We start from the raw sequence: 22,604 nt of genomic DNA, 5'->3' as shown, positions 1-22,604 counted from the left end.
TGTGCTCTCCCGTGTCACACACACCCCTTAAAGTGCTGAAAAAGCTGCTTGATTGGCTTCACACCGGGAGCCATTCATATCCGAACTAGAGAACGTAGCCTTAACATGCACCAGGGAAGGTTTAGGCTGGACATGGGGAGGAATTTCTTCACAGAAAGGGTGATTAGCCAGTGGAATGGGCTGCCCAGGGAGGTGGTGGAGTCACTGTCCCCGGAGGTGTTTCAGGACAGACTGGATGTGGTACTCAGTGCCCTGGTGTAGCTGACACCGGTGTTTGTTTCCCACCCTGCTGTTCCTATGATTCTGTGATATCAGCATCTGAGAAGGAAGGGCCTTGTTCCCCACACCCCAGGTACCTGCCTGGCTGTCCTGATCCCACCATGCTCCCAGCCCCTGCTGTTGGAGCAAAGGGCCAAGGCCAGGCCTGCGGTGGATGCAGGTGCCCCATGGAGTTGATTGCTGCAGTTTATGACTGTTGTTGGAATACTTTCCTATCAAAATGATTTTTCTGGTGTTCTGAGTTCACCTCCCCCAAGTACAAGACATTTCCTGGCTCCTTCCCTCCCTCCCTTGAAGACACTCTTTTCCCACTTGCAAACACTGCTATCCCATTTAATATATTTTTTAGAAACAAATTGAGCACGATTTTTTGCAGTCTTATCTCTTCTTGATTCCATTTTGTTGCACATTTGCTGTATTCTTTTAAGAAATCTCACATAAATGCAGATAAAGTCATGTCCCTTTAAAACGATGGAGCAAAAATTGGCATTGATGGTTGCACCTGTAGGGAGGAGAGATAAGAGCAAACCAAGAGGCAGAATGGATAAAAGGCTGCTGTGAGCACTTGCCTGTCCTGGAAAAGGGAGTGTTAAGCTCCCTAAGCTAAGAGTGGAGGTTAGAAGTGAAAGGAAAAATGGAGCCTCCAGCGTGTGAGCAGAGGATCACAAAGGTCTCTCTAGCTGAGCTTCTGAGGTGTTTTGAACATCCTGTAAGCGAGGAGCAAGCCTGGGCTATTTGCTTTCAGTGTTGCAGAAAAATAGAGCAGTTGGCTCAAGAGCTGTGCCCACCGCTCCATTTTGTGTTCATAAATGGTTCTGGGAGCATCTTTATCCATGCTGATGGTTCTGCTTCCTTCAAATTCTACCACAAATATGGTAAGGGCATAGGTACCTGCTGATGCTAAGGGCTGTTCCTGTAACAGTCTGAAATGTAGCAACAAAGTAGGGGAAATTTCTCTTCTGTCTTTCTTTTCCCCTCTCTTTTCTCTGTATGCTGTCATGAAGCTGCCTATTCTCCTGCCTATACCTCACTTCATAGGACTGTAGATGAGTGGTAACACAGATGTATGACCTGCTAATTTCTCTAGTAGTGCTCTATTAGTCATTTGCTTCTAGGGCATGGCTGTGATGAAAGCCTTCTATCACTTATGCTATTTGAAATAAATAGTGTGAGGCTTTGTTATATGTACTGCTCTGTTCATCTTCCAGTGCATGGTTCCTTTGTTATGGTAACCCTCACAGCAGATTTATGATTGGCACTTTCCCTTTCTTTTGTCACTATGTGTATCCAGCAAGTGGCAACAAGTCTGTGGCTTGGTTGTGCTGCTGCAGAGGTCAGTGCTAAGCTAACTCTTCAGGGACTAGAGTGGGTAATAAAGAAGAAAGATCCTGTGCCTTCTCTGTGGCTGGATATCAATTAGCAAACAACAAAATGCAGCAGCTGTTACTTTGGGCTAATGCTCACAATAACATAAGTCTCCTGTGATGCTTTCCAGGAGCTCCCCAAATACAGCCTACTTTGCACAGGTGGGACTGACTTTAATCAGAGGAGTTAGTTACCTTATTAAGAAGAATATTTCCTGTTCCCCCCTCTTGAAAAGGCTTCTAAAAACAGTTTATCATTGCCTATACAGCTGTTTTTCTCCCCTGACCCTCCTTTTTCCCTTTCAGGTGTTGGCAGCATTCAGCAGTCAGAGGACAAGGTAAGCCTGTGTCTTTACCTTCATGATGTGTGCAGATGTAATCCTGTTGTAGTAGAAGGCTGGCTCAGGAGATGCAGATGTCAATTTGCTGTGCCCTGTGGGAGTGACTCTTTCCCCTGCAACCTGGAAAAGGAAACAAAATGTTTTGACTGAACTTGAGTAAGACAATGGGACTGGGAAACAATGTACACAGATGCCATCTACTGTGGAATAGGCCAATCTTGCTGTCTTAATAACAGGTATCTTAGGGGTGCCAGCTGAGGCCATTTAAAAACCTTAAACCAGCTTAAATGGGGAGTAGCTCTCATCCTGAGAGATGTGCTCAGTCCTCAGGAGCAGAGGAGGGTACATGCATGGCTGGAAAGTGAGAGCTGTGACATTCTGCACAACTCTTTGTGCTGCATTGCTTCCTTGGTCTCTGTCTGTAGCTGTTGGAGTACTTGGGATTGGTGATCTATGAAGCCCTGAACTGGGGAATCAACAGCCAGATGGAGCGAGAACTGAGCGATCCTTTGGAGAAGCTGCTGTGCCTCATGTTGAAACTGGGTGATGAGGCAATGAAGCCAACAGTCACACTGCAGGATGTTATCCAGGTCTCCTTCTTCCCATTTACTAAATATAGCAGCTTTAGAGGAGTTGATGGAACAGTGCTGTTAACCAAGAGGCAAGACCATGTCTGGGAAAAAGCTGGGTGGGTTGTTGGAGGACATTGGCTTTCCCATCAGAGGGTAAAGGCAAAACCATTTTAAGTGTTTGTAAGTGCCCATGGAAAAGAATTAAGAAGGGAGACTGAGCATGGCTCTCACACAGCTGTGTCTACAAAGTCCTTCTGTACACAGTCTTCAAATTCCATCCCTAGAACACTGTGGATATTGAAAAAAGTCACTTTCCATAGTACTCAGCTTCTGCAAAGGCTGGGATTTGAATGTCTCAATTCAAACAGATATTTTTGCCTCAGCCATAATTTAGAGGTATGAGAAACTTCCCATCCCTCTGATCAGGGCAGGGAAAAAGAACAGGGCAAGTGACTCCACCTGCTGTGGGCTGTTGTGCTTCATCTGAACTGGAGGCTTCCCCTTTCAGGTGTTTGTTTCAAAGCACACCTTATGGAAAATAAATATACAAATTACACAGCTATTTACTTTATTGAACATAAAAGATTGGACATCTTCCTACTTTGTTCCTCTGTATCTGCAATAGAAAAAGAAATATAAAGGGGTGATGGAGAAGATGATTTTTAATCATGGACTGAGGAAACTGGATCTTGCTTTATTGCAGTCTACCATGGTTTTTTTAACATCAAGATCTTTTTTAAGTAGCTGCACTTCTTTCAGGCCTGTGAGGAGCACTTGTCCAGGCCTTCTGAGGCTGCCAGCCATTATGAAATGACCTGCAGGAGTCTGTTTACTGAATATATGGAATTTCAGGAGCTTGTGACCTTCATCCAGGCCTCCAAAGAGGTAGTACATTTAGGATTACCCATTAGCTGCTATTCCCTCTACCTTCACCATGTTCTAAAGTAATGTCCTCATTGCACTAGAAATGGAGCACCTAAATGAAGGTCTATTTTCACAATGTGAATAGCTACTGTCTCTGCACCATTTATATTTAATTGAAAGTTTAGGTGTTTGGAGCTTCTGGGCTTTTCAGATAAATTTTAGTAATTTATGCTGGAGAGACAGGAAATCACTGAAGAATGTAAGGTAATGAGCTCATGTGCTTACTTTTCAGAGACTGAGACAAATGGATGTGGAAGATTGTGTGGCAAATCCCGTTCAAAAGAAGAAAAGCCATGTCGTAAGAGATTTATTTTCTTCATTATGGGGGACTGGGTTTTTTTGGTCAGCCTTGGCTCGCTGAGGCTTTCCACTGATTCTTCAGTGAAAAGTAGAGCTTGAACACAAATTGAACTGCTTAGGTTGTTCAGGAGCTTGAGTAGTTAAAGACTTGCCTGCAAAACAAGTTGGGGAGTGAACTCAAAGTTAAACTATTTCATATGTCAACCTCACGTGGACTTCTGTTTTGCCCAAAGATTGTCTTTGTGGTCCAACTTAAACCACTTCTAAAAATGAAGTTGCAGGCAGACTTTGGAGTAAGTGTCCACAAGCAGTCACTCAGGCTGTTTCTTCCCGCAAATGAGCCCCAAATTCCAGCTCTTGGCAGGAACTGACACCTGCCAAAAGCAATCTGTTCCTTTCTCATAGCTGCACTGAAAACTTCCAGAAAACTGTTCTGTTGTTGGTAGTCTTGGGATGGACTCGTTCACTCTTATTTTGTGGGATCTATGTTGGTTGGGACTGGCAGGGACTGAAGGCCAGTAGCATTGTCCACCTTTGAGGTTGTGCAGCTCCAGCAGCTCAAACAAAGGGGTGAAGGAGGGTGAGGATGGAGATGTCACTCCTACCTTTTGTGCACTGCCTTTCTTGTCTTTGCCTTCTGTCCTTCCATAGGTCTTGGACTGTGTTTTTGGGGCACAGAAAGCAACTTACTGTGCTCTTTTCAAGGCCCTACACAGTCAGGGCTCAATCAGAAACAAATAGCTCTTCAGGCTGGAGCTCTGCCCAGCATAAACAAATGCTCTGTAGTCTGGAGTCTGTAGAGACAAACAGCAAGCCCCGAGAGACTTGTGGACTTGCTCCCTTTGTCTAAATAGCACTTGCTTTGAAGCGTGCTCAAACTATTCGTATGAAAATGTTTGTGAAATGTGTGTTTGGGCATATTCTCAATTTTGTGATCTATTAAAATAAACTGGCAAGCTATCTCAAACCACAAACTCATCAACTGCTGTAGCTCTTTTCTGCAGGGAATACATGAATAAATACATGGGCTTTGCCGTGTGGCCTGAAGGCCAGTGTATTTGGCCTCTGTTCCTTCAGGAGACATGAATTCCAAAAGCTGGATGTCTGTTGCAAATCTTCTGCCTCTAGTTTCTTAGGCCCTAAGCACCAGTTGATTGCATTGCTCTGACAAACTCTTGAGTTTAAAATAACCAGGATGCCAGCTTCTCTAGGATCCCACAGAGTAGAGCTGGTATTTTGAGCAGTGCTAAGCAGGTAATGTGCTCTATGGTCCACACTTTTTCATGTTGACTGACACAAAACAGATCTTCTAAAATGCAGCCTGATAGCTTGCGGGGTTGTACTGTTTCAGCAGAGCTTAGCTGAACATGTCCCAAGTCAGTATTCACCTTGAAGTCTAAGCAGTGAGGCCTGTTAGAAACACAGTCATCTCACCACTCATCTGTTGAACCCAAGGCAGTGGTTTAGAGTGTTGTAGCATTTTGTGTTGAACTGCATAGGTTGTGGAAGGTTTAGGTGGCTTTTGACAATACATGGGATGGCATGAGTAGAATAATTGCAGTAAGCCAGTCAGCAGGGAAATAAAAGCATGAGTGATGATGTCACCAACAACTGAAAAATGTTTTGGGTGTGCAAGTTGCTCTGAAACGGCCAGCTGAAGGCAATTCATGTCCCCAAACTAATGTGGCAGTATTACAGTACAGAAGCCTCTCTTCAGGTCATTTCTCTCAGTCAAGTTTCCTCACCATGTGAAATACAACTCCACAAAGTGCAAATGTTTTGGGGTAAGCTATTTCAAAAGTCTCTAGTACTGATGAGTTTGCCCAGAGACTTTTGTGTGTTCTCCCACAGAGTATTAGATACAGCCTGGGAGAGATGGCTAGTGTTTGCTCCTTCTTTCAGAGTTCTAGTTCTCTGGAGGTGAGGTATACCAAAGCCAGGCTAAAACAATCCAACAAAAATACCTGTCTCTTTGAAGGCAGCCAACAGTCAGAGCTTACATAAGACTCTTCTGGTATTATACCAAGATATCTGAAGGAATAGGTTAAGAGAAGATACTTCATGCTGTAAGCAGAGAAAGGAGAGAAGCCTAAGTCAGATACTTTGTTCTGAGGCAGTTTTCTAAGATGTTTTGCTTCCCTTTCACTGTTTTATAATACAATGACTTGTTCTTACTCAGTTTGCCACTGGGATCAAGATAAGCTGTTGATTTACCACTTCCATTACAATGTTGTCTAAACATGCTATTGAGTTGATTTTTTTTTTTTTTTCCTGTCTTTAACTTTTGCTGGGTTATACTGCATGCCAGAACATCCTCAGCTCCTACTACTGGAACAGGATGAGCAGATGTCAGGGGTCTTTTAGCTTGTGCCTCTGGGCTGAGACTGCTAACCTATGTTGCTGTTGAGTATGAGATCCCTTCCCACTTGTCTTCCTCTTTTGTTTCTGGGCACTTCAACCCTTGGTTTCTGAAAATTTTGAGGATTTTAATAGTATGACTTGGGATTTCATTCCCAGTGTTTCCTAGGATCCAGTAATATGGAGACACCTGGAGCACTTGCAGAAGAAAATGATTCTATTTATTTACCTGGCAGCAAAAGTTGTATTTTGCTGAAGTACATCCATAAAGTTAATGACAAAATTTCAGAATGAGCCTGGTGAGCCAGCTACCAGTTTCCTTGTTGTAAATTAACTTCTGCAAAGAAAAGCAGTTCTCTGCTTTGGTGCTGCACCCTGATCTGGAAGTGAGTAGAAGGGCATGTTAAGGACACAATTCTGTGTTTCTTAATGACTTCAGCTGCCAAATGTTACATGGAGGGAGGGGATACTGCTCTGTGAGTTGTAGCCAGCTACTGACTTGGCCCTTGCTGGTTTCTCCAAGCCATCACCATGGCCTGATATCATCTGTGAGCTGCAGACTGGTGTGAAGCTGCGCAAGACCGCAGAGCGACCACGGCGTTGTGCACCTCTGAGGGAACAGATTCGCTCTCCCTATGAGTTACTTCTGGATGACATTCAGCACAGGAGGTACACTCTTCGGAAGGTGAGTGACTGGAGGCAACAGGCAACTTTGGAAACATCTGCTCTACTTCATTTCTAAGCACTATATGTTGAGACCTCTTCTCCAAAGGTTTGTCTTTCTCAAAGGTACATCCAAGTCCAGAAGTGTCTGGGGCTCCCTTTCAGCTGCAACTCAACATTAGATCATCCTGTTTGTCCATCCAAGTGGATGCTTCATCTCCAGTAACTTCTTAAGTTAGGAGTAGCCACAGTTTCATGAAGCTGGATAGTAAACCTCTTCTTCCTCCAGGGTCAGACACTCCCTTTCCTGTGGCAGTTATTCTGCCCTGCACACAACAGTTTCATGGAACAGACTCTTGCTTGTTTGTGCTTTCCACCTTGGACACTTTTGTCCTTCCAGGCTCCTTGAGCTGAGCTGTGCCTGGCATCATTTATGTGTTGCCTTGCCTTCCCAGATGCTGTGGTGTGTATACAAGTGTGAAAGCACTTTTGAGACGGTTCTTTGCTCAGCCTCAGGCAGAGACCTCTAGGCAGTGCACTCAGCTACTGCAGGAGTTTAGTCAGGGTAAAAAATGTTGAGGCCCTCTCAGAGAGGGGCAGAGACTTCCGACTTCACCACTTGGTGAAGATGGCCAGATACAAAAACGTCTGGGGTGTCTCTAAAGGCTTGTGATGCTCTTTGCTTGCTGCAGCTTGAGCTGGGAATGATGAGCAGATCTAAAACATTGGCATAAGGCCTTGTGGCATTGGCGTGCTTTGCAAACAGACATCTTGGCAGAGGATGAGACACAACTCTTGTAATAGAGAGCAGTATTACAAAAAGTGAAAACTTTGCATACTGCACTAGACATAAGCTTTTTTTCCTCTTTTTTTCATGCTGCTAGAGTGCAGCAGGTTTAAAAACTTCAGCTAAACCATGCACCTCTATGAAATCCCAGCTCTTGCTTGTCTTGACTGTGGCTCCAGCCTTCAGGTAAGGCTATGTCATATGTTTGGAGATGATATCTTGATGGATGTGTAAATTAATAGTATTGGAAAGGGGGCAGTGCATCATAACTAACTTGTATTCCTTGCACTGTACTCTGTATAAATGATGTACTATGCAGTACAGAACCATAACTCAAGGTGGCAGAATGATCTGGGTCTTGATTTTCTTTTTGTTTCCATTCCTATTTTTTTTTTTCTTTTTGGTAACTTTTTTCTTTGGTTCATGAGAAGCACAAACATATTTGAAGAGCAGTAGTCGGAAATGCTGAAAGAAAGCAGGGTGCTACTGCTCAGGTCTTTGTGAAGGCTCTTAAACTAGGATTTCCCCATCTGCAAAGCTATTTTAAAGCTTCTCTAGCAAACAGTGGTCTAATTTGCAAATGAATGAAAGCACAGCTAGTGTGGGAAGCTGTAGTGTTGTTCTACCTGCACTCCCACGTGTTCTGAAGTTGTACACATAAGTGAAAATAAATGGCATAGCCTCAAAATAAGAATAAGTAGACAAGGCAGCTAAAGACATGCGTGTGCAATTGACTTTTTTGTCAGTTGTCCTCTATGCAGCAAGCACAGGGCTTGATGCCTCACATGAATATCTCCCTGCAATTCTATCTTGCTATTGTTCCTAGTTTATGTAGGGCTGTAAGCCAGTCTCTGGGACTCAGGCTTATGCATGCAGCTGCCTGCTGCTACAGTTCTGGTTACAGTCTTGTTAAACCATTCAATTGCTCTCCTCCCTGCAGCTAAGTTTTTACTGATGAATATGATGTGACCATGGTGCTTGTCAGGATCACTCCTGACATGACTATCTGAGCACAGCGTTTTCTAGCAGCTTCTCAGAGCAGTTCATGAGCTGCTGGGGCTAGAAGGCTTTGTGCTCCCTGTGCAAGCCTCTAAGGGCTGTGCAGTGCTTCTGATTGCCTCTGGTTTGCTACAGGCAAATCTTACCCTACCAGAAACCCATGTAAGGAAACTTCATTATTCTACACTTCCCAACTCCTTGTTTTGTTTTGTGGGGGTTGTTTGTTTGTTTTGTGGGGTTTTTGTGTTTGCGGGTTTTGTTTTGTTTTGGGGTGGAGTCTTTTGTTTGGTTTTGTGCTTTGTCTTTTGTTTTTTAATGCCTTCCCCACCTCCCCAAACCCCAAATCCTGATTTGCATCATTCACTGTGCCGCTGAATGGCAAGGTGTACAAGGAGTAGAGAAAGAACTATTTCTTAAGCATCACTCTGCTGTTTCAGGTGACCATCAAGCAAAAACACCCAAGGGCCCCCAAAGTTGATGTAGCTGCTCCTGAGCCTCATCTCAAGCCGGTAGGTGACCTGGTGCTCATCTGATAATAGCAAAACTAGGTAATTCTGGAGCTGACAGGGCAATTTCAAGGAATATAAAGCTAATACCTTATCTACTGGTTTGGACTTGGGAGAGGGTTGTATGAACCATACTTAACTTTTGAATAGCCCCTCCTGCCAAACATGGTGCTAGGAAAATGGGAGTTGACATCTTTGTAGAAGAAAGATGATCAATCTTCCTACTTCCTCCACTGCTTCTTTCATTTAGAACATTCTGTGGTCTTGAAAGATCTCTTGGAGTTCTCAATTTCAAATTTGAGAGTCTCTAAAGTATTCTACCATGCATACTCCTGAAGGGTGTCTCATGTGCAGGGCCCAGTGCCCTCCTGAGTCACAAGCACTTGTAAAACAGCACCATTGCTAATGCAGTTGTTCTGTCACCACTGGTCTCCTTGCTCTGCCCAATGACTCTTTGTGGGGCTATGCTTTGCCTGCAGGTGTTGAAGGTGAAGATGAAACAGTGTGTGCCACAGGAGCCCAGCTGGCATGAACAGCTCATGGCAGAAATAAAACAGCCACCAAAACTTCAGGCAGCAGCAGCAGTACAGCAAAAAGGGAGCAGGCCCAAAGGTACTTGCTATACTGCTACAGAGTGACCCAGCAAGCAAGGGAAATCAGCACTGGCTGAAAATAACAGCCTTGGAAATGAAAGCCCACTTATCTTTTCAATAATATTTGTAATGGTGGGGGGGGAATACAAATTGTGTGGTAGAGGTAGTATGGCATAAGAATAGTTATTTCTAGAAAATCTGTTTGTGGCTTATTAAGACTTAAAAGATATTTCAACTTGCCCATTTTTTTAAGGATGCTCAAAATTGTGTGTCCACTAAGTGAAAATACAGGATTTTGATTGTCACCTAGGACTAAAAGATTATGTAACTACCAGGACAAAGCCTGGCTTAATCTGAAAATCCAATGTGTGGGTATCAAATTGGTCATTTTCTTGTCCCAGCTCAGTATCCCATTTAGTCTGTGAGTATGGGGTTTTTTTGTTCTCCCTCTCCCCTGCAGAAATGCTTGTGGCATTAAATACTGCCTTGAACCCTCCAAGTGACAGTGTCTTACCTCTCCAAGATGCCAGTACTGAGTTTAAAATTGCCAACAGTAAAACCCAGCAGCTGGGACCAGGAGCTCAGGTAAGGCTTTAGGTGAAAGCACTGTGGAGAGGTCTACACACTTCAGGAATTAGCTCTGCAAACATATACATATCCTGGAATGTCAGGAATAAATCCTAGGGAGCCTTGTCTCAAAACTGAACAGATGTGGTACTGCTGGGTTCACTGAAGTCCCTTCCTCTACAGAAGCTCATATCATATTTAAATGCTTCTGTTTGTGGCATAACTGCAGCCTATAGGTGCTCATCTCTTCTCTCTGACCAGTGACAGTGTTGCCTGATGATCCAAGGGAATAGCCTGAAGCTGAGTCAGAGGAGGTTTAAGTTAGTTATTAGGAAAAGGTTTTTCACCTGCAGGGTGGTTGGGCACTGCAACAGGCTTCCCAGCAAAGTGGTCACAGCACCAAGCCTGACAGAGCTCAAGAGGCATTTGGACAAAGCTCTCAGGCACATGGTGTGACTTTTGGGGTGGTCTTGTGCAGGGGCAGGAGCTGGACTCTGTGGTCCTTGTGTGCCCCTCCCAGTTCAGGGTATTCTATGATTTTACAGAACTGAGGTCTGCTCTGGTCTCTTTGAACTAGATCCTGTCGAAATTTTAATAGCATGGAGGTCTGGCCAATATGGGCCAGAATATTCCCACTTTTACCTCACAGTGAGACATTTGATTCTAACTGTATTGAAGTATTTTGATTTCACATGATATATGAGTTCATGGAAGGAAAACTTAATGATTTATTTTCAGGAAGCAAATTGATGGGTGAATTCCCACTCATCTGTTCTGTGGAGTTATTTTGGGAGCACCATTCTTCAGTAAACCATGATACCCTGGCTTTGAATTCTTTAACTCCTGGCTCTGAAAAGCTTGACTGCTTGATTCTGGGATTCAGTCTGAGCATATTCCAAAATTCTGTGGAACAGAACTTAAGCCCCAACATACCATGTCTAGCACAGATGCTCTGGCATACAAATGGGAATCTGTTTTCTGTAAATATTTCTGTTTGAAATGCAGTTGCTTAACTGAGGAAAACTGATATGAATTAATAAAAGCAGAAAATCTTAGCTATATTTGCCCCAGTCTGTGCTACTTGTAGAAATGTTCAGCTTTTGAGAACCCTGTGGTTGATGTATTATTGCTAAACTAGAGGGACTTTCATATGGAGACTAATATAATCAAATTTGTTCTCTGCTTTTCTAGACAAGGTAAAAACAATGCTATTGAGATAAAGCACTGGGTTTGAGTTGGATAAGTCACAGTCTGCTGATCTGTTCTCCAGTGCTGCTACATGTGAGCTGGAGTCAAGAAAATGGCTCCAATGTATTCCATGGGTTGTGTGGGGAGGATGTTGCAAAGTTGGTTCCTCAACAGATGAAGCTTTGGTACTAGTATCCACACTGGATAGGGGCAAGAGAGAGAACAGACGAATTGGAAACTTCACTAATGTGGCTGGAGCTCCCTGATTGTGGAGTGCAGGGGGAATTAACTGTATATCCCAAGAGGTAATAGAAAATTCCTAAATGTTCTCAGTTGATTTTTCTCTCTGCTCCACTTTTGGCTGAGTCTTGAACATTTCTGGTCAGTCATGGGTATCCTGGGTTTTGTTAGGCAGCAGTGCTTCTGATGAAGTGGCCTTGGTGTCTCTTACATGCAGCTTATGACCATCCTGTCTTCTGGTGTATGGGAAGCCCATCCCAAGCTGCCTGCCAGTACCTGCCTTCCCTCCACCAGGCCATCAGGAGTGTCCTGCATCAGCACAGGTCAGTGCACTTCCAGCTGCACATCTAAACCAGGTGACAAAGTACAGCCAATGGCCTGATGGGCTCCCAAAACCTTGGGCTGGGCTCAATGGACACTTCTCTGATCACCTGAAGATACTTTGTAGGATAAGTTCCAACACTAAACAATGAGCCTGGAGAGGTGCCCTTAGAAAATAATTTCTCTGCAGTTGAGTGAAGCTTGTGTAGCTCCTGCAGCTTCAAAACAATGATTGCATGTCCCCAAAGGCCTGACTGGAATTTGCAGTAAAAGCTAAATGAGTGTTGTGAATATTCAAGTGGAAAGTGCACCACTTCATTTTATTAAACTAAATGGTGCTAATGAAGCCTCATCAATGCCCACTGACAAGCACAGTTACTGGAACCTCTGCTTTTTGTGATCTGAGCAGATGGGGTGGAGGGGGAGAGATGTAAGCCTTGCTGCTTTCAGAAGGCAGTGTAATGCTCTTGAGTGTCCAGCTTTTGGGCTAAATATTTAGAAACTGATAGTTGGTTTTCTGCAGCCTAAAACTCTCTCTTCCTATTCAGGTCTTGCTGCAAATTGGACATGTCCTCCCATGAGTGCACCCACACCAGGAGACATTAAACCTAAGTGTTTCCTGAGCACTGGCCAACAGCAGCTGCCTCCTTACAGAGGAAGAAGAAAGTCCAGATCTTTAGAGAGAGGCCTTCAAAGCAAGAAACTTGTAAGTCCAACATGTCAGCAAGCAACTCTGGTCTGATACAGCTGACACTGCACCTTGATCCTCATGAGAGCAGTAACCACAGTAACCTCTGTGGTTTTTTGTCTTGGGACATATTGTATTCCCATCTGAAGTTGGTCTATTTTTCTCTCCTTGGAGGCAGCTTAAGAGAAGACTGGATACTATACTGTCCTTGTGGTGGCTTCCCACTTTGAATAATATGAAATAAGTTGTTTCTCATACAAGAAGAGAAAAATACCATGGCATTACTTGAAAGTATCCATCAAGGTTTCCTCAAACGGACTGTAACTGACAGTGGGACTGTCATGCTTTCTCCATGTCCCCTCATTCTCTCTGGATTCTGATATGCTCAAAGTGTCTTTTAAGCTGCAGTAGAGGGGAATAAGTAGTTAACAAAATGTGGATAGCACAGCATCAGTGGCTTTTAAATGTATAATGTATGTAGAACTGAAGTTACTGGGCTCTGAATGATGGTTGTAGGAGAAATGCTGGGCTTTGTGTGCTTCTGTCCAACCTTCTGAATTAATGGCCTCACCCTGTTCTGCCCTGACAAGGTGTGCTGTGCCCTAGCCTCCTTCTTTCCTTCTGCATTCCTCTTTGCTCCACCTAGGCAAGTCTTTATCTGACCTCTCTGACCCCTCTTTGTTCAGCAATGTGGGGGGGGGATGCAGGTGTGCTGGGGATAAAAGCAGGGTTGTCCCTCCTGGCTGACCAGACCACAGCTTCCATTGGTGTGGGGTCAGTAGGTCTTGGGAAAGAGAAGGCAGAAGGAGAGTTTTGTGCTGTGGAAAGGAATTTTGTAGCCAGGAAGGGCCAGGGTGGCATCTGTTCTGTGGCCTGTTCCAAAGGTCAAAATGTCTCAAAGGAATGTACTTGAAAACTGTAGCAACCACTCACCTCTCTGTAGCAGTTTCTCTTCTAGTATTGCCAAAGAGTCACCTGATGCTCCCCATTACAGGCAAAATGGAATTTTGGAGAAAAATGCTCCTGATCCTTTGGGACCTGGTTTTGTGATGACCTCCCCAAAGAGCTGCTTTCTTCAACTTTATCTGATGTTTAACATCTGTCTTTCAACAGGACTGTTCCTTTCCTGCCGAGCAGCCATCACCAACCATTGCTGAGCTGATTGGCACCAGATATGCAATGATGGTGCTGGAAGAGCAAGGCCTTTCCCAAGGAGGCAGTGATGGTGCCTTTGCAAGAGCAAAGGTATGTTTCTTCTCCTCTTTGTGCTGCCCTTGCTTTTTCAAAGGCTGGCTGGTTTCATGGCCCTCAGTGCTGAACTGCTGAGGTGCCCTCGGCCTCAGCTCATCCTGTTCATAACAGCTGATTGGAGTTTGGCCCTAGGCTGGAAAAATTTTTTAGTATTTGTGCAGTGATGGCTTCTAATCCATCTTAAGCTGTGTAAATTGCCTAGAAAGTAGCCTGGCCTTTGCTTGTTGCTTCTTGTCTGACTTCCATGTGGGGAGAGCTGACTGCCATGACCATTGGTCAGCTCTGAAATCCCAAAGTAAATAACTGGGATTTGATACTGCTAAACAGTGAAACAAGGGCTCATGACTCAGGCTGCAACACCCCAGTTGTGCTGACACAAACCACCTTACAGAGTGGACATGAAGGCTGGGGAGATGAGGGAGGCAGGGAAGGAGCTGTAGCTCAGGACTGTTGGCTGTTCGTGTTTGACTTCTGGCTTGTCCCCTGAGTCCCCTTTAGAGCGAGGGTGTTGCAGCCACCCCTCCAGAGCAGATGTCCTGAGTGAGGCCCTTTGCATCACAGATGTGAGGAAGTCTGTGCTTCTTGGCTTATGGGTCGTTTTCTTGCCCTCATTTATTTAGCAGTATGGACTGAGTCAAAGGTTCTACTAGCAGAGCTGTGCTACTTCCACAAGCTATCTGATGCTCCTGAGACTGAATCCCTGTTTTCTGCTCACCTTACCGACCCTGGTTTAACTTGCCTGCTCTATGACTATTCGAAAATGCCTTTTTTACCCGCTGCTGTTTTTTTAGCTTTCTCGAGTTCTACTTCTCAAGATAATATCACTTCTGACTGCCAGCTGTGTATGAATGTGCTCTTTTTTATAAAGTTCAAGCGACTCATCAGCTTCCTTATGACTCATCTTTTGCTTCAGGATTGAATTCAAATTTGCCCTGATTTAATCTCTTTGGGATTGCTGAAGTCTACCTCAAAGAATGTCTCTCTTCTTCCCTCTCTCTTAACTAGCTACTGTTACACTCTTGCACAATACAGCTATTGTTTGCTCAAGAGCCTTTTTTTAAACTCCTGTTGTCTGGCAGCTGCCCCAAACCTCTGCATCATAAAAACACTGGCCTACAAGTAAGGTTTTTGGGGGTTTTTTTTTGCCTTTTTAGCTTTTAATTCCTGTGTCTTTGCTATCCTTTATTGGACCTTTGTTATTGTATATAAATCTAAAGCCTTTAGAAGGTTTGTTTATGTGCTTGCTCTTTGGCAAGCAGTGGATACTGTTGGTACAAAGGTATTTCCCATTTGCATTCACAAATAGCTTTCCTTTCCACAGATCTGTTTCAGCTGCCATAAGCAGATGTTTCTTGAGTGGCCTCACAACTGTTACCTCTGCAGCAGGTGAGCTGGTACAAAAGGACTGAATGAGGAGGGAGAAAAGAGTGAAAGAACAGTGCTGAGAATGCAGTAGTACAACCCATGAATACTGAGTATACGAACAGGTTGCTGAGCCCTTCAGCTCTGCCTTACTGCACAAGCCAGGCTGATTTTCCACATCCTCTCCAGTCTACAGCTGGAGAGGATGTGGAAAATCTTGTCTTTGAAGTAGTATCTCAGTTTTAACTCTTAGTATTAAGCCAGCAATAGCCAATTTCCCTGTGCCAGTATTAAATTAGTTTCTCTGAGATCACTTTCTGCATTTTGCTCTAAAGGTTGGATCTAACTTCAGCCAAGGGCTTGAAAAGGTTCTGGGAGAGGGTCTACACCAGAATCTTCTGTTGAGGACTGAAAAAGAGACCTCCAAACCTTGTGGCTGGGAAAGGAGTTTAGCCTACTTGTATCCACTTATTTGTCAGAGAGTTTCTGTTTGTGGGAGAGTGAGAGAGGAACATCAGGCTCATTAAGGCTCACTTAAATCTATTTGAAGCAGTAGTGAAGCACTGAACTGATTACAAGCAGCAAGTAAACAACCACTGGAAATTGAGCAACTGTCTGGTGGCAGTGTGGGTGAAGTGTAATGAGCATTTGCAGATAAAGCCTTGAAGCTATGGATGCTGACACATTTCAGATGATTTAAAATACCAGAAATAGGAAGGCTGGCAAACTGAATAGTGGCCTTCTAAGATTGCTTACTTTGCCATCAAGTGATTCTGCCACTATCATAAATTCAGACTTACTTGGGAATGTCACCTGTAGCTGCAATATTGGTATCTGCTGAGCTTTACTCAAATGATAATGCTGGAAACTTTTCTCTTTCAGTATTGTCTGCGGTGACTGCTGCATCAAGGTAAGTCCAGTCTTTACAACAGCATATGGGATTTTTACATTTTCTGCTTTCCCTCTCCTCACCTAGTCACAGGAAGCTTTCCTTCATCCCACTGACACCTCAAATCTACCCTCTAGCTTGTTTCAAAGAAAATAGAAGAGGGAATAGTCTGAGGTGTAAAAGCAGCCAGGGTGACACCAATATCTCTTGTCATACTCAGCTAAAACAACTCTGGTTCCTCTTTATTTCATACTGTGTAAAGTGGTTGGGATTACACTGTGCTCTATTTATACAAGGGTCAGAAAGTTCACTGCCTTAATGTCTACCTTTTAAGTGCACCAATAAATCAATTGCATGCCATGCAAATTGTCCTGCTAAGAAGGAGGATTTGTTTCCCTGAGGACTCAGGTGACTTGTGTTGTGATTCTAGATGTCCATGCCCTTCCGAACATGTGTACATCTTCCACTTCAATTCCTAAAATTTTTGAGACTCTCCAGAGAGGAGGACCCAGCTACTCAAGAGCAGAAGAGCTCTGAATTGTTACATGAAATAGAGCACTGGCAGTATTTTGGGTAAGCTGGGACAGGGTTGTTCTATTTTTACCTTGAAAGATGTCACCAGTTATTTATGCAAAGCTACAGACATGCAGAGAGCAGTAGGTAGTATTGGGCTGATCAGCTGCATGTTCTGTTGAATGACTGGTTTAGCCACTGGTCTAACTAGTCTACAGTTCTCTGGAAGTATTGTGGATTTTAGATGACCAAAAGGGAGGAAGTGTAGGTGCTCTGAAATGCATTTTCCTTTTCAACTATCAGGTTTGTGACATGGATTTAGAAGTGTCTATATTAGCCCAGACATAGCAGGTTCCTTGCAATAGCTTCATATTATGAGAGCTTCCAGACCCCATCATATTCTATCCCCCACAGCTGGAAATCTGTCACTACAATCCAGGAGTAGCACCTTTATACTTAGACATGAAATACTCTAATTGTGTCTCAGGTATAACTGACTAAAGAGTGATGCCACAAATGGTTTCTTGGTCCCTCCACACACATACAGACACCCAGGAAATGAATTATTCCAAAAAGAGCTTTTGACAGTTCTGGGTGAAAAAGACAGGCCACATGAACATAAGTGCAATATCCAGGACTGAGAAACATACATTCTCTTCTTTGTTCTCTGCTTCCCAAAGCCATTACATTTTCTGCTGGAGAAATGGGTACCTTCTTTTTTTTCTTCTGAAACCATTCTTTGATGTAGCCAGAATAAAGTCACAGTAGTTTCTGGTTCTAAGGCTTGTACTTCAGTTGCCAAAAATCAGGAGTAGTGTTCATTATGGAAGTTAACTGCATTGGGCAGGCAGTGGTTTGGTCTGTGTTGTAATGCAAGTGCTGTAGAAGAGGCTTGAGACTCTGCATTACTGACATACTTCAGGATGGCAAAAAAAAAATCCTACTGCATGAGGATGCAGCCATAAGCTTGGACCAGACACAGACATCCATTAGCCCTTTGGCTGACACACTGTCAGTAGAGAGAAGGTGCCAGTAAATGAAGCTGTTCTGGTGCTTTTTAGCCTTCCTAAGTGGTGCTGATGGCTCTTCTGAACCTATGCATTTAGATAAATCACTCAGCAGCTTGGGAGAAGGGTGGAAGAGCACCATGCCCTCTGACAGAAACCTGGGTCATCTTTCCTGCTTTTGTTTTTCCTTCTCCCCTTCCAGTGTACCCGTGGTTTTGGAGCCCCGTTGGCTAGCACAGCCTCTGTGCTGTTACACAGGGACCATGGCAGGCTGGCTGGCTGCAGACATCTGTACACAGTGTGAGCAATATCTGTTGAGTGTGGCTTCCAGTCAAGAGCACAGCATCCCTCTCAGGAGAATGTCCTGGGCTTGTACCTGAAATAAATGAAACAGCTTTATGCACCTACTGACATAAAGGCCTGAATGAAAGACCTCCCTGCTGGTTAGTCTAAGCAGGAAGCACAGTTAGTATTTCTGTATTGTGAAGTATTCTAAAGCTTTGTGGGATTTCTTTGGGAAAATAAATGTTGAAGCATTATCAAGCCTCTAGCATTTCTTTCTTTGCACCTGCAGTTGTCATTGTTCTGTGGTTCTGTTTGCATTCATTGCTGAGCAGACTTCATCCAATCTACTGAGCAGAGGGAAACTTTTAACCAAAAACCCCTATTTCTGAGAGGCTTGGAAAGCAGAGCTCTCAGTTATGCCATCACATCACTATGCATTTTGCAAACACTCCTTCCTGATAGCTCACTGCTTTGATGCATGTAACACCATAGTGATGGCTGTTCTTTGTGCTTGCATTAGGAAGCAGCTTAATTTAGGAAGCGTGGTTTGGGTTTTTGACTGTGCACTATCGTGCTTTGGCACCAGAGCTTTCTCTACATCTCATAAAAGTACCTATTATATCTCAGTACTGTCATCACCTGAAGGGCAGAGGGTTGTTCTTGAGAGATTCTTGCTCCTGGCCTTAAGCCTTTGCCCTTGAATAAACTGTACTATTGCAACATGTCATAGATTTTTCTCTGTATTTAAAACAAAAAAAGAGATACTTGATAGTATATTTCTTTATCCCCAGGAACTGACTGTAGGGAAGGGATGTAGGGCCTGATGGAGTTGGCCTTGGTGAGTTTTGCAGGGCCTGGATAGACAGTGTTGAAAGAGATAATGGACTTGTAGCTGAAATGAGTCATGCTGAAGAAAATAATGGCTGGGAAGGGCCAGTTCTAGCTGGAGGAGAAGGGAAGAAAGACATGTTTGAGCTGAGCCCAAGGTCTGCATCCAAACTGCCAGGAGGGTCAATACCTCCAGCTGACTTGCAATGGCCTGACTCCCCTTCCTCCCAACTGCCTGTCTGCAAGCTGGTGCCTACTTACAGGTTTGGGCAAGCTCTGCAGGTAAATGAATGTGGGGAAGCTGGAGCTTGTGCTTCCTTTTGGAGCAAATTCAAGTGTTGCTCTTCCTTCAGTCAATTAGGAGGGTGCAGCCTGCCTGCCCAGTGCTCTCCTGTGTGTGCCGAGGGCTGGTGCTGCTGGGAGGCACAGCCTTATCAGGCAGGTGGGCTCCTTGCAGGCTGCAGGGAATGGCAGCCAAGCCACAGCTGCGCTTGCTGGCACGATGGGCACAGCGTGGGGCCAGGGGCATGAGGTGCTCTGGGCTGCCTGCTGAGTGAGGTAGTTTAGAGAGAGCCAGAAATGAGCTGAGATCAGTGAGTAATGTGTAAGCCCAGAATGCTGCCCAGAGAGAAGGTGTCTGTATGGCACCGAGGCAGGCTTCAGTTCACCTGGGAGTTCTTGGTTCCGTCTCTTGCACATCTCTTGTGGGGTCACAAGGGCTTGTTTCACTGCCTTTCCCTATCTTGTGACCGTGACAGGTGACGAAATGGCCTCACTTGCAGAACAGACAGGCACAGGGGGGGTGCGCTAGGAGGCAGCCTGACCGTGCCTGTCTATCCCTGATCTAGCACGTTGATGGGATAACCCATGTTCCCATCATTGCTCTCACCGAAGCTGGTGGCAGTGGCCACGGGACAGTGGCAGTAAAGCCTGTGTCCCCTGTGCCCGAGGGACATCTCCTCTCGCGGCTGAGCTGCGACAAGCCCTGTCCGCCAGGGGGCAGCCGCGGGCCGCGCCGCCCGGAGCCGCGGCGGCAGGACAGGGACACCTCAAAAATAACATTTCCCTCCAAAACAGAAGAGATTTCACCGTCTGCATTTATTTTTATTTAATCCTGTCCGTCCTTCCCAAGCCGGGGAAGGTCCCACGGGCAGACAGGGCATGGGTGATGGCAGTGGGGAGGGGAAGGTGAGGGTGTGTGGGTCAAAGCCAGCTGGGACAGAGACACAGCAACACAAAAAGGAGGTTTTAGGTGGAGGGGAGAGGCAGGAGTGAAGTTGTAAGGGGGTCCGGCGGGGTCCGGCCGCCTGGCCCCAACGAGCTTCCGGGGCTTCGGGAGACCTCGGGGGCCTCACCTGGCCCAAGCTCTCAGCCCTCCCGGCTGTTCGGCTCTGTCCAGAGGCGGCTGCAGTCAGCCTCGGTGTTCCCAGGGTCGCTCCTTTGGAGCGGCAGGGACAACGCGGCGGAGGCGGGGGCCTGCCGGGCAGGAACGCCGTGGAGTCGCTGGTCGCTTCCCGTGATAAAGAGAGTGCTACGAGTTGAGAGTCAGCAGTGTGCAGTTTATTCAGGAGAAGCGGCGCGGGGAGGCACACTGGGGGCTCTCGGGTGGGGCGGTCCACGCAGCTGCTGGGCGCAGAACCCGGCGGGGCTGGGGTCGCGGCCACACCACACCGAGAGAACAAAGGGAGGGGGTTTTTAGGGGGAAATACGGGGTTTCCCGGGGAGGAACAGCAGGGGCGGAGCCAACGGGGCTCCGGGACAACATGAGGGACAAGCGGGGGAGCAAATGAAATATAAGTAGGGAGGGGATTACAAGCAACTCATGGGGGAAGCCCGGCAGCAGAACATTCTAGTGAGGGCAAGCAGCGGGGGCGGTGATAGGGGCGGGGAAGCAAACCTTCAACCAATAAGCTTAGGAAAACTTTCCAGGGGAGGGAGAGAGCGGTTTACGGCCCGGCCTCCTCCGAGTCCCAGGCGATGGCATCCTCGGCAGCGTCCCCGTGGATTACGCCGACCGCCGGCCTCGGGGACTCGGGATCCGCAGCATCGGGCCGCCGCACCCCCACACCTCCCCCTTCTTTACTAAATAAGGAGCGAATATGTTTAACTAAATATTTCTTAATCAATGCAAATGAAGCAGCAATTAAAGCAATAGCAAATAAAACAATAATGCAGTCTTTTAAAAGCGTGGCTCCCCATTCGGGCAGTCCCAGTCCTTTCAGTGCTTTGTGGGCCCATCCTCCGACGGTGGAAAGTGTGGAGTTCACAGCATGACGGACGCCATCCACGGTGCTTTCAAACCAGAGACTGCTCTCGAAGGTGATGTTTCTTATCAAGGCGTCCATATCCTGCAGCCTCTGGTGGATGCTACGGCTCCTGGAGGATAGGTTGAAGCAGCAGAGCCCCTCAAACTGTTGACAGCCATGTCCATGCGCAAGGAGCAAAAAATCAACGGATACACATTTGCTCCTTGTTCATGGCACGGGCTGAAGTCACCCAGACGTTGGAGCTAGGCTGCCTCACAACCCACGGTTGGACTGGGACGATGGTCAAGAGAAGGAGGAAAAGGTGCGCGAGGGTGACGGTGCGCATCTTGGCCACTGAATGTGGAGATAAACAAAACAGCATTAACATAAGAAACACGTGTTGGGGTAGGAGGAGGAGGGAGGACGGAAAGGCCATAGGGAAGAGGGGGAAGTGGGAGGCTGGCTCAGGGAACTGCGGGATGGACTCTTGGTGACTCAGACGCTCTGCTTGCGAGTGTGGGGTCGGAGGCGGCGAGGTGAGGAAGGTGGAGTCTCCGCCTTCTTCTTGCGGCGCCAGTGGGCCGATGTCACGTCCTTTGGCTCCGGTCTCGGGGAGAGTGGCCCTGCTTTGAGGAAAGGCTTGACAAATTTAGCTGGGACCCATCGTGGCCCTTCAGAGGTGGAGACGCAGCAATAGCCACGCCCCCAGATGATAAGTGGGAAGGGACCAACGATCTTTAGGGAGTCCGGTTCCTTGATCAGGACAAGGGGGCGCTCCTTCAGCTTGGCTCGCGTGTGGTTGGCAAAGTGGCGAACCACCGGGGGGTCTGGCTCCTTATCGGAGCAATTGAGAAAATTTAGAGTAAAAAGAGCCCTGGCGAGCCGATTTGCCGGGGTCTCTGTTTCTGGTCCCCCCTTTTGCTGCTGAAGCACCCTCTTGAGGGACCGATGGGCCCTTTCCACCAGGGCCTGACCCGTGGCTGAGTGGGGAATCCCGGTGGTGTGGGAAATGCCCCACTGGAGGAAAAATTTTCTCACTGGTCCAGAGGTGTAACACGGACCGTTGTCCGTCTTAACCTCTTTAGGAATGCCCAGGACGGCGAAGGCCTGCAGGAAGTGCGAAATCGCATCCTTCGCCTTTTCCCCCGAATGTGCGGTGGCAAAGATCGCGCCTGAAAAGGTGTCTACGCTCACGTGTACATATTTTAGTCGGCCAAATTCAGGCACGTGCGTGACATCTGACTGCCAAAGCTCCCCACTATTAAGCCCTCTGGGGTTGATTCCAGACCCCATGGATGTAATCTGGAGGGGTTGACAATGGGGACAGGCCGCCACAATGGCCTTGGCTTGGTCCACTGTTAACTCAAACATTCGCCTCAAGGCCGGGACATTTTGGTGAAAGAGTGCATGGCTCAGCGATGCCTGCTGGAATCGATCAGGCACGTTGGCAACATGCACGGGCGCAGCGAGCGCGTCTGCCACCCTATTCCCTTCCGTGATTGGACCCGGAAGGTCAGTGTGTGAACGCACATG

General features: G+C 46.2%; 1 protein-coding gene across 1 annotated transcript; it reads left to right on the top strand.

The window, feature by feature from the left end:
* The first annotated feature begins 793 nt into the window (after window positions 1–793).
* LOC146445295 (protein spire homolog 1-like) lies at window positions 794–18,251 on the top strand. Its single transcript, XM_085071292.1, has 16 exons — window positions 794–1,154; window positions 1,950–1,981; window positions 2,410–2,574; window positions 3,316–3,441; window positions 3,713–3,778; window positions 6,662–6,823; window positions 9,025–9,096; window positions 9,573–9,705; window positions 10,147–10,271; window positions 11,899–12,004; window positions 12,551–12,708; window positions 13,804–13,935; window positions 15,263–15,327; window positions 16,186–16,213; window positions 16,623–16,765; window positions 17,915–18,251. The coding sequence occupies exons 1-16, from the start codon at window positions 914–916 to the stop codon at window positions 18,090–18,092; spliced, it is 1,932 nt and encodes a 643-aa protein (XP_084927418.1). The 5' UTR covers window positions 794–913; the 3' UTR covers window positions 18,093–18,251.
* Window positions 18,252–22,604: the final 4,353 nt, after the last annotated feature.

Source organism: Lichenostomus cassidix, chromosome 1, assembly GCF_008360975.1.
Source record: "Lichenostomus cassidix isolate B80296 chromosome 1, HeHo_3.0, whole genome shotgun sequence".
In the NCBI taxonomy this organism is placed as follows: domain Eukaryota; kingdom Metazoa; phylum Chordata; class Aves; order Passeriformes; family Meliphagidae; genus Lichenostomus; species Lichenostomus cassidix.
The sequence above is the reverse complement of the archived record's forward strand: the minus strand, read 5'-3'. Positions and strand labels throughout refer to the sequence as shown.